The sequence below is a fragment of the Micropterus dolomieu genome, linkage group LG18 (assembly GCF_021292245.1).
Source record: "Micropterus dolomieu isolate WLL.071019.BEF.003 ecotype Adirondacks linkage group LG18, ASM2129224v1, whole genome shotgun sequence".
Lineage (NCBI taxonomy): Eukaryota > Metazoa > Chordata > Actinopteri > Centrarchiformes > Centrarchidae > Micropterus > Micropterus dolomieu.
Genome location: NC_060167.1, coordinates 30,486,361 through 30,498,272, shown reverse-complemented (window position 1 = coordinate 30,498,272; position 11,912 = coordinate 30,486,361). Strand labels below are relative to the sequence as shown.

The following is an 11,912-nucleotide window of genomic DNA, read 5'->3' as shown; positions in this document are numbered from 1 at the left end:
GAGAGTGAAAAGTAGATTTAGAGCTAAACTCTAATCTGGATCTCTAGTCTGGTCCTGAAAAGTTACAGTATGTTGAACCACTGCCAAGTGACTTTATGAAAGGAAATAATCTTACATAACATTATTACACTTATATGTACTGTGAGAGACAGTTTATTACCAGACCTAAATAAGACTTACATTTAGCTTTTTAGTGACATCTGGTACATGTAGAAAATGTCTATCTAAGCAACCACAACTGCAATCACGAGCGTTGTTTGCTGCAAAACAAAGAAAGGTATAAAGACAGGGTTTTTTTCCCCGCTGCATATGAAAAAGTGTGTGTGTCTGTATTTAGTAGTCCAGCGCACAGATGAGGGCGACTCCCCGTTTGATCCAGTGTCTCTGACTGCGATCTGTAGGCAGCTCCACCGCGATCACATAGTTGGTGGAATGACCGGTTGTAGACAGTGTCCCTAGAAAAGCACACGAAGTAGTTCAGTGACATGAAGACATTTTAAACTGTTTGAATCTTTCCATCACCAAGTGTTTCTGAGCAGTCTCACGCGCCAGCATAAGGTGTTGGCTGCGTGCTGTGGGTGGAAAATACAGAGCTGCACTTTCAGACGCTTCGTGAAACAGGACACTAACTGGAGTCTATTTTGGGTGACTAATAAAACCACTAAAAGGAGATGCAGACAAACACTAGAGTGAACAGGCCAACACCTAGTCTCACTGAAAAACAAGGTTCATACACTGAGCAAACGTGTCATTTAATTAATTTCATTTAATTAATTTCCTTGACTCATTTCATACATTTTTAAATAAACAAGCAAGCGCTATCTAATCTAAAAAATAATATTAGTTGTAACATAGATGAATCCAGTCCTGCTCACATACTGTGTGTACTAACCAGCACGTGTGAGGGTCTTGTAGATGGGGCAGATGTAGACCCCAGAGGTTGGAGGTTTGCGATTGGGTTTGGGGATCAGCAGGATGACGACCATTTCTGTGTAGAGCTCCTTGGGCCTGGACTCTGTGAGCTGGCCTGCCTCGATATCCCAGCGAGCCCCCTCCAGGAATAGACCGTGTATGTAGCAGCCTGTGTTTGGTTTCTCTGTTATCTCTGATACTGACTTCACTATTACCTGTGGGAGAAGGGATGCAGAAGAGATGAGGAAGAAACAGAATGATAGTCAGTATAAACCATTAATAACAAATCTTCAAAGCTAATGTAACAGAAATATACTGTAAAGTGTGTGTTGATATTCATACACAGTGAATTCAAAGTGGTAAATATGTACCTGACACAATAAATCTGTATGCTTTTAGCTAGTTAAGCAGAAACACTGGCATTTACACAGACTGTCAGACATGCCCCTGACCTCAAAGTCAAATCCAATTGTGTCGATGGAGGTGCCGGAGCGACGGGCGTAGTTCTGGAGGGTTCCGGTGAGAAAAGCCTGGGGGAAAAAGAAGCCACTAATCCAGAAGACAGGTGGAATGCCATTAGATATCCATCTCTGCAGAAAATTGATCCTCTGAAGCAGGTCTGACACCCAGGAGGCCAGAGGCTTCAGAGATGGGTAGGCCTGGAGGGGTAGTTTAAGTAGTTATGTATTATTAGAAAGCATTGCAGAGCCTGAAATTATGAGAGCAGGACAGAAATGCCCCCACAAGCTCATCTGATGTCTTGTACACTGAAATCACTCCCAAATGTCAAATTTCTTATCCCCAACTGCACACAATAACACGGACAGAAGGCTGTCATAATGTGGATGTAGGATTGGGTTTATTTTGAGGCTTCCCCGACAAAACTTTTCGCATCTGTGCATGTTGTTGACTAAGTGTGGGCCAAGCTTTCTCTTTAAAATGATCCAGGGTGGGTGAGCCTTCAGGAATATAAATGTATAAAAATATAAGAAGACTGTTTAAAAGGAATTTCTTCAATCTTGATAAGGGAATGAGAATGAGAATAACTGGTGTGTGTGTGTGTGTGTGTCTCGCCTTGGCTTTCCACATATCAGGCACCATGTTGTTGAACAGGCTGTTGGCCATAAGCTCCAGTTCTGACGACATCACCACTAAACCCTTCAGAGCCTTCACAATATCACGGAGACTCTGAGAGATGACCGCCAACAAATTGTTATATCTGAAAGACAAAAGATACAAGGACCAATTACTGAAGTACTTACAATTTAATCCTCATATCCAACCATTATTAAACAATTACAAGAACATGTGCATCACTTGTGTATTGAATAGTTTGCAAAGACAAATACATAATAATTCTAAGTCATAAAGGAAGCAAAACTATAAACCTGTTGTTACAGGTATACCTGTTGGTATAACCTGGTAAACTAATCTGACTTCTAGGTTACACATGTAAATAAGTAATAATAAGTAAACTAACTGTACACAAAACCTGATAAAAATAGGTTCACAGACACACAAACTAACAAAAAAACCCAAACACTGGCCACTGAAGACCTTGTTTATAACACGAGAACAACAATACAAAAATAGAAAAGCAACCCTGTAGTATAAAAAGGAACAAAATATATTTTCAAGAGTTGCATATTTACAACTGTTGACCATTACCAATGATTCAGCAACTACAATCTCTGGTTCAGAGACACCTGGCTTCCCAAACTCACTCTGTACGAGTTGCTGACGTCACAAGCTACAGCAGCTCACGCACAACAGAAAAAGTATATATATACTGCAGTACGATCACATAATTATGGCTTTGACTGGATGTCAAAGGGTACAATTTCAGCTACTAGTCTCAAATAAAGATATTACATTACTGGTGACACATTTAATTATTATTTTTACCTCACAAGTTAAATTATTGGGCAGAATCACTGATCTAGCCACTTGACCCAGCTGCATATGGTGAGCTAAATATTGTCAAAGATGCTTTCAGTGCAGCACAGATGGCAGTTTCTTCCCCTGATCTCAAAGAATTACCAAACTGTAGACATTTGTTATCCTGCTGGATGATTAAAATAACATTCATTTACATAAAATAACATTCATTTACAAAAAATGTGAAGGACAGGTTGATTTGCCAAGTACTTGAGAATTATTCGAGCTGATCTAAGTATGACTGATAAACAGTGCTGTTTCAATGTACTGCTAACACAGACAGGTTGAGGGATACGGTCTAATACACAGGACATGCCGCCCAATTGTTAAACTTATGACTTTCAGTCACACATGGATATAAATTTTGATCAAACAAGAATAAACTTTCACAATAAATGAATTTTTCTCCATCTTGTCACATCTTTTCAGCTCTGATCATTAGTGTACAGCAACAGAGCAGAATGACGTGTTAATATATCAAAGAGACCCTCAGTGTGTGTCGCGCTGACCCGACGGAGGTGTGGCTGTCTCCCGTGTACCTGTCTCATTTCCTCCTCCTGCACGGCAGCCCGCACGTGACTGTGCGAGCCATGGCGCACGCTCGACAAGGTGAACTGAGTTGGGGCAATTAGAAGCTCGCGCCCAGTTGAATCAGTGAACTACAAATACGCGCATCAGTCATTTGACTGGTGTGCGACAGACTGAGAGGACGGCAGAAGCACAAACGCATCCACTGTGAGTAACTGGGACTTTTGATCGTGACGGGCTATCGGTAAGCTCACATGGACTCTTGTTTCATATGGACTCTTTGTCTGTATGGGTGTAGAAATGTATTTAATGTGCTAAATGTGTTAATGTTGCAGGTAAAGTTTTTAAAGTAATTGTCACTGCATGGCTTAAAGAGATACTAAATTGATAAGACCAAATGCTTAAGTTTCCTACCTAATTTGTATAAATTAATACTAAATAGTAACCCAAAATCCTTTGTTAAAGCTTAATTAAAATTGATAAAATGCATAAATAGTTTTAATAAAAATGTAAAGAATATTCCTTAGTTAAAACCTTTAGTAAAATGTTTAAAAATATAGATTTAAAAAAAATGCTGTTAAAAATTAATTGTGTATAAAAAATAGGAATTAATCTATATAAAAAGTCTAGTAAAATGCAGGGTAAAAAAACAAGTTATTTTGTGTAAAAACCAGAGTTTGGTTCATCCTCGTGTGTGTGTGTGTGTGTGTGTGTGTGTGTGTGTGTGTGTGTGTGTGTGTGTGTGTGTGTGTGTGTGTGTGTGTGTGTGATTAACAACTAATTGGTTAACAGTAATTAGTTAAAACACTTCAACGTCAATCTGTAAAACATTTGTTAAATAATACTTTTACCTAATCTAAATATACTTACCTTCTACCTAAATGAAATACTTGCCTTACCTTGTTGAAATACGTACCTTGATCTGTGTTTCCTGTAAAATGCATTTAACCTTACCTGTGTTGGGAAAGTACCTGTTTGTTCAAAATTTATTTTGAAATAATTTTTATTTTTTGTATTTAAAGGTTTTTCACCTGTTACTCCCGATCCTGATTCTGTTACCTGATCCTGTTACACTAAATACATATTTTTCTGAGTGAAATCCGAAATCTGGTCTGTGCGTTTTCAAGTGTGGGCACCTCACAGTTAGAATACACAGTGTGGTTTGCAATCTTATGGTACAGCCTAATGTTACCTGATGACCTCCTGGATGAGCACTGTGTTCATGGACTCTTCATAGAGGACCGGATACTTTTCCATCACCTCCTGAACGCTGAAAGGCTGAGGAATCTTCCCAACGATGCCTGCCACTATCTCCTCCACTGTCTACGGTACAGGAAAAGGCAATGAAACAGAACAGTACAACATGTTTCAGCCCCAGTCTGTCTGTGCATGTGTGCTATGCACTGCACCTAACACAGTCTAGGCAATTTGAAAAAAAGACTCCAACTCTGAGACTCAAGACTCTCAAATCACAACTAAAGTCCTGACAGGCTACTCAACACTGCACAATCAAGTATGTTTCGCTAAAAACTTGTTAAAAATATGGCACTTTCTGTTGTCAATTACTCCTCAATCTTAATTAGTATACATAGAATAATTTTATGCAAGTAGAACTAAAATAAAAGAAGAGAAAATTATATCAAAAGATGTCTGTACCTCCTCCAGAGTTTTGCTCCCAGCAGATGCAGCTCGAGGCTGGAGACGAACCACAGCTCCCAGCAGGGCGAAGGTCTCATTCTGGGCAAAGCTGATGTTGGCGTTGTCATGTAGACCAAAGATCTCAGGCGTATCATTGATGGGCAAACCACGAATGTATGCCAGGTAACCCTAGAATCAGACAGAATTGCCATGACAACGAGTCACTCGCTGACCCCAACTGTAATCAATTAGTTTTATAGTCAGCAGTTCAGAAGTTGATATGCTTTGAATTATATGTGACACTTTGCAGACTATAGCATATCATTTTCAGCCATTTAAGAGATCATTCATTCATAAAATCTTATATCTCTGCACATTTCATTTAGTTCAATTCTGTCTTGCCATTAGAAAAATAGTGCATGAACAAACAATATGTTTAACTGGGAATTTCACTGATTTAATGTGACCGAGGATTTAGCTTTTATAATAAAAATTCTAATGTTTAAACATTTCATGATCTGCAGACGTCCCAACTCAACTACTACTACTACACCAGTGTAAATGCAGATATGTATAGTTATATTTTAATTTATTTTTTTGCAACATGACAAATACTTACATTTCTTTGTGTGTGAAAGGAAGCAAGAACAGAGAAAACTTTTGTTATTATTGAATTTGTTAGAGAACAACCTCACACTCATAAAAGTAGGGGTGTTCCCATTTTTTTTCATTTTTTGTTTCAGGTGACCATATATGGGCTGGGACGAATAACATCCTGTCATATGACCTCTAGTTAAAGCTTTGGCTCCTACTGTATATTGCAGTAAGTCTTGTGATAGACATTTTAACTCTAAAGCAGTTATGATATCAAAGATGCCGTCATGTTTTATCAATGAAGACTAAACAGTATACATAACTTATAATTCCCAACCCTAGAAAATATATGCAGAGTATACCAACTGATGCAGACAAAGGTCAAGTCTAATGCACTACTCTTCTCACAGTCTTTTGAATGCTCCTGCGTTTATCTAACCTTTATGTCCAGCTTTGTGTCTATCTGCCGGTAGACTCCAGACGAAGAGTAGACATAGTCATTAATAAGCACAGCGGGACAGTAGAAATCCTCCAGCACACTAAGCAGACATCGTCTGTCCCAGTCATCTGTCACACGGCCGCCATAATTAATCTCCCCTGCAGTGTATTTTAGCACCTGGACAGGTGGAGGACAGAAAGGGGAGACTGACAGATGAATACATTCAAACACACACACACCCATTCTGACTGAGATCAAAACTTGTGTATTTTACTTTTGGGCCTGTGTTTCTGTACGTTTATACCTCAAATATCCACAGTCATAAGAAACATTTTACAATAGTAATAAACTGTGAGCAATGGACATACTTGTAATTCATGAAGTTAAGAAGATTAAAGTCACAGGATGAGAGTGATGATAAAACAATAAGGGGAAAAAAGAACAGCAAGAGAAGACAAAACTAGATAGAAAATGAAATTGCAAATCATATGGCTTTGAAACTACTGTTTTCACAGGTAGTATGAATATATACATTTCTCCCCTACCTTGTACGGGATGTCCTGGTACTCGTCCAGGAACATTTTGAGTTGGCTGATGGAGATGTTCAGGTCTCCGTCGGTGAACTCGTAGGGAATGTTAAAGCCCAGTGGGCCAAACTTCCTTCGCTCCAGAGCAATTCCATGGAAGAAGCACAGAGACAGGAGCAAAGACTTCAAGTGTGATGTCTGTAAAGAAGAGGAGAGGAATACGATGTAGACACTACTAGATACTAGATGTTCTCAAAAACAATACTGGATGTAACTATAATAAGCAGGAACAGACTTGGGATGGTGAGAGAAGACGAGGCAGACCTTGGTGGAAGTGGAGATAAAATCATTTGTGAGCCTCAGGTAGGTTTTCTGTAGATTGGCCTTGATTCCCTTCGGAGGCTCAATGGTCATCTTTGATCCGTTTTGGAGAATTGACACTGGGAACTTGTTGCTGGGAAGACTTGTGAGCCACAGACGGAAGTCCTTGTGCACCTGGTGCCCGTGCAGTGAAGGAAGTATCAAAGTCAATGAAAGGCTTGTCTAATATATAATACTACTATGGTATATGGCAGTGGTTCCCAACCTGGGGTCCGTGTGCCCCTCAAGGGGGCGCCAAAGATCACATAGGGTGAGCAACGCTTTATCTGGTTTGTGGTTGTCAAAAAAAATTGATCACATGTTCACATAACAAAAAGATAAACTTTTTTTGTTCTCACTTAAAATAGTAGGCAGGCTCTTTAATAGGCCAAACCTCTGCGAGCTCTTAACCTGTGACACTTGCTGTCCATTAGTTTTGTCAGGTCAGCTAGCTGCTAGTCAGCTTATCCTCCTTTTTCCTGAAGCCAGAGCACCACTATTTTATGAATGAAACAGGTGTGAGAAACTTAAAAGTGCTGATGACTCCTCAGTATCAAAAAAGAAAGTAAGGAAATGTTGTGGGGACAGCCCAGCTGACGGTGAGTGTCCTGGTTTCCCTTTTTTTTCTCGCTTTATTTCACCTATTTTTTTGCTCTGCCTGCCTCCCTGTGTTCTCCTCCTCTCTCCCTCGGCTCCTGAGCCCAGCCAACTACCCGCACCTGCACCTCATCAGCCACCTCGTCAGCCTGACACACCTGCCAGTAATCAACCTCATCCCTGCCTGTATTTTAACCCCGGTTCTCCACCCCATCCTTGCTTGATTGTCGTTGCTCCATACCCGGTGCCACCTCTATGTTCAGGCTCTCATGTTTCTTGTTTTCTCTCATTTTCCCTGTACTTTGTCGCTCCAGTCACGAACCCTGTCTTTCTGTCTGTTTTCCCTCCCAGGCTCACTCACCCTCGTCATCCATTCTGTCGGCTGGGCTCATCCTCCGGTCCTCTCCTCTCGGGCTTCCTCCACGGCGCCCTCCCCGCTCCTCGCCTCACCACCTGTGTCTCGCCTGCTCCTCGGTCCTCCGTGCCCGTGTCCCCCGGCATCCACCTCTCCTCCCTCACCTCTTCCCTAGCCCCCTCCGTAAACCCTCAATAAAACCTCCTTCCCTCTGAGCGCTGCGTTTGGGTCCTTTCTGTCCCATCTCCCAACAGGAAATATCTCAAGAGTTACCTTAACTTTGGTTTTATTGAAAGATGGGACAAGTCTCAGCCAGAAAGTGTCATCTGTGGAGAGACGCTCGCTAATGACAGCATGAAGCCAAGCAAAATAAAACGAGACCAAGAAACAAAACACCAGGAGACTGTTAGTGACGGCCAGGACTTTTTTCAGAGAAAATGCAGTTGGTGCTACTAAAAAGATCCTTGGACATCAGAAAAGAATTTGAAAGAGCCAGCAGTGATTTACACAGACACTACTAATAGCAAATACTTTGAATAGAAAATGTTTGCTCTTAGTAAGTGATTATGTAATCTTTTTGTGTCTGAGTGTTTTCCGGCTGTTGGCTCAACTTTTCTTAGATACAAGGCGTCAAGGGAAAAAAGTTGGGAACCACTGGTGTACAGTATGTGTATGCATATGTTTTGACCTTTACTGGGTTGACGTTCTCAATGAGTCTCTCCAGGGCAGGCATCCAGCTGGGGGCCAGGTGACAGTTCTGGAAGAAAACCCAGTGACCTCTTTCCATGGCAGCATGCATCATGATCTCAGCCCACGGACCCTGAATCACACAAACCGCAGCAGATGGTGACAACAACAAGAGTTGTGCCACAAACAGTAAGCTTAACATGAGGCATGTTTCCTAGAAGTTGTATCCTTATTTAAGGAGAGAGTAACATATTTTGATTGTGGGATACAGCTCCCAACGGCCAGTTTGACATTATGTCTTTCAGGGCAGTTTAACAGCCCAAAGTTCAGTGCAGAAAGAAATTGAGGACAAGGTGGTGCAACAGCCCAGTATGAGCTACTGAACAGCCAGAGGTAGTGTGTTTTTTCAGCCAGCCACTAGGCTTCAGGTTTATAGATGAATCGAGTCTGCATTTATCATAAAACCTGCACATGATGTGAATATGTTTGAGCTAATTTATGGTGTCCTGGAATCTAGCATCTGTCAAAGTAGTATGGTACACTGTCCTGGCCTATGGTCAGGAATAGAGAAAACAATTAGCACGGAGGTGGCCATTCTTAACAACACAAATGAGAACAGCCTCATTCTGTGAGAATGATTTACAGTGGGAGGGAGGGAGAGAGAGAGAGAGAGTATTCCCAGGCATCAACCCAGGCTCTGACCTGGCCTTGCCCCAGAGAGATGGCACTCATTTTCTTGGAGAACTGCATGACATCAGCAAACTTGTAGAGGTCAGCAGCAGGGTCAGTGCCAGGGGACAGGACAAAGATAAGGGGAGTGGAGAGGGACGACTCCTTGAAGACCACAGACAGATCTGACGTCTGGGGAAGAGATTGGGGAGACAAAGCGTCATAAGTCGTAAATACTATTGTCGGATACTGTAGAGCGGGCCTATTCAACTAGCGGCTCAGTTCTATTTCACACAAAGTATGGACATTTTTGCCACAATAAATCCTTCAAAACCAGCAGAGAGCTTCAATCAGAAAAATGCATTATTGATGGCAAAAGCCCTCATTTGCAGACTACTGCTGTCGCCTGTGAATCCAGCTTCTCTCACATGAATGCCAGAAAACAAATGCTCATGCCTCCTTGACAAACAAGCGGGACAAACAAACATGCAGCTTGTGTCGCAAAGAAAATTAAATTAAGCACTTGGCTTTAAAGAAGGGCTGTTTATTTTCTTGTGTAGTTTATGATTAGCTGCTTTTGTAATGTAGCAAAATAAAAGTTTTGAAAATGTGAATTGTCAAGTGTATGTACATAATGAGAATAATAGCTCAGGGAAATGTCCGGCCCCCTGGACCTAGCTTTCTGAAATTGTGGCCCTGTGAACAATACAGTTGAATAGCCCTGCTGTAGAGCTAACAAGCAGAAGTAATTTTCAGCCGAAGTTAGTTTGGTAAATTCTGTACTCTTTGAACATTGAACGATGTTTGCACTGCTACAAACAAAGCCAAAACAAATTGAACAATTATTGCCATGTTAATATTAACACACTTCTGAGCCACTGTCACACATATAAGAATAACTTTTTGTCACAACACACACACATTGCCTTTAACATCAACATTAAGGCAAGAGGGATGACAGGGATTCTACCTGAGGTTCTATGAAGCGCTGTCCCAGCTGTGCCGAGACAAAGACCTGCAGGCCTTGAACGAGAGAGTCAGCCCTAAGACAGCGGAGGACCAACAGCTTCTGGAATGAGTCCAGCTCTGTGTCCCACTCTCCTGGTAGACTCTCCCTATAGGCAAGCATACACACATGCACACCTTGATATTAATATTGACAGCTTCTGCACAGTACAAATGAAGGAAACAAGTATGCATTTGTGATTATCTATGCGTGCCTGTGAGGCCAGTTGCTGTCAAAAACCCTCTTGAACCCCTGCAGATGTTTGGTGAAGCTCTCTGCCAGGTTTCTGAAGTTGTCCAGAGCGCTAAGGGCCAGGATGTCAAGCCAGGTGCGTTCCGACAGCCAACTCACTGCTGGGTTGGGCAGCTCTTGGACGGGCATCCCTCCAGATAGCATGTAGCGCCACTCAGCCTGCCACAGAGAGACAACGCAGATTCATAAAATGTACAGGGGAGGAGGGGATACAGCAAACTCCCCCATTGCTCACCATATCAATTTTGTTCTCATTCATCATGATGCGAGTGCACAGGAGGAAGGCAAACATGAATTTGTGCTTCTCAAACAAGCTGCGGCACACGTTGCTGTACAGGCTGAAGGTGAAAAATTCATTGATGTTGACGATTCTCTCCTCCAGTAAGTCTGTGAGACACATGTAAAGGAAAAGTCATTGGAAGCAGGAACATATATTTTACATCTGGTTTCAATGTCATAAACCAGTTCTAATGATTTTTCCATCTGCACAGGCATACACAATTCTGTGTGTAATCTTGTAACCAGAGAGCATAATACAATGTAGTGTGGCATTTCTTTCTACCTGCTGTCTCAGAGTTGGCAATGCTAGCCATGAAGATGCCAAGGAACCACTCCAATGAGTACTGGTACATGGGGTCAACATTGGACAGGTCTGATACACAGAAGAAGAGTATCTGTGTGCGCACAGCCACCGGCACATACTCAAGACGAGTGGCGTCAATACGCTGCTCTGTTTGCTCTGCCGCCGTCACTTTGGCCTGCCATTAAAACCACTTCCCGTTAGTAGAAAATCAAACAACAGTAGCATATGAGTTTGATGGCACATCAAGTATCATACAATGTTCTGGGGGGGGAGTTGTATATGAGAAAAAAACACATCCAAGATGGTTATTTAAGAACTTCATGTTAGGCCATATTATATTACATTAGAGATAATAGTTCTCCCGCTGTCAGACCTTTATCTCTCCAGCTTTGATCTTGGAAGCCTCCAACACTTGGATGAGCTCCTCATTGTCCACGGGGTTTCCCTCTGTGGAGCTGAGTCGGAACAGGATCTCATCCTCAATTTCTTTTAGCTCCTGTTTCATCTTGGCGTTGCTGACGATCAGCTGGTTCTTAGCCTCCTCCAGGTCTGGACGTTCCTTAGCCACCACCTGGCCTAGCAACTGGTCCTCTAGACCACTGGAGACACATTTACACAAACACAGACAGTGAGACTAAGACATAATTTTTAGAATAAAGTTCACACCCTAAATTGATTCTGAAAAATTACTAGTTTTCTATCTAGTACACAGTCACAACCAGTTTTGTTTTATCTGTCCAAAACTCCATAGCGCTATCCTTAACTTATCAAGGCTTTAAAATGTTACGTATTATTGCATGGTTGCATGCATGCACTTATATCAACAA

The 11,912-nt window shown here is 41.7% G+C and overlaps 1 protein-coding gene across 2 annotated transcripts in view; it reads right to left on the bottom strand.

Moving 5' to 3' along the window:
* Window positions 1–135: 135 nt before the first annotated feature.
* dnah1 (dynein, axonemal, heavy chain 1) overlaps window positions 136–11,912 on the bottom strand; it is a 38,291-nt gene continuing 26,514 nt past the window's right edge. The window contains exons 63-79 of one of the 2 annotated variants that reach the window (XM_046028377.1): window positions 11,459–11,684; window positions 11,065–11,260; window positions 10,738–10,889; window positions 10,465–10,661; window positions 10,215–10,359; window positions 9,278–9,436; window positions 8,577–8,708; window positions 6,901–7,071; window positions 6,595–6,774; window positions 6,050–6,226; window positions 5,035–5,205; window positions 4,571–4,701; window positions 1,987–2,131; window positions 1,365–1,571; window positions 893–1,127; window positions 351–455; window positions 136–260 (exon numbers count right to left, since the gene is read on the bottom strand). In XM_046028377.1, the coding sequence (XP_045884333.1) occupies window positions 166–260; window positions 351–455; window positions 893–1,127; window positions 1,365–1,571; window positions 1,987–2,131; window positions 4,571–4,701; window positions 5,035–5,205; window positions 6,050–6,226; window positions 6,595–6,774; window positions 6,901–7,071; window positions 8,577–8,708; window positions 9,278–9,436; window positions 10,215–10,359; window positions 10,465–10,661; window positions 10,738–10,889; window positions 11,065–11,260; window positions 11,459–11,684 (2,824 nt within the window). In that variant the 3' untranslated portion in view covers window positions 136–165. Of the gene's footprint in view, window positions 456–892; window positions 1,128–1,364; window positions 1,572–1,986; window positions 2,132–4,570; window positions 4,702–5,034; window positions 5,206–6,049; window positions 6,227–6,594; window positions 6,775–6,900; window positions 7,072–8,576; window positions 8,709–9,277; window positions 9,437–10,214; window positions 10,360–10,464; window positions 10,662–10,737; window positions 10,890–11,064; window positions 11,261–11,458; window positions 11,685–11,912 lie in introns of both variants that reach the window. The other variant, XM_046028378.1, reaches the window with a different exon arrangement.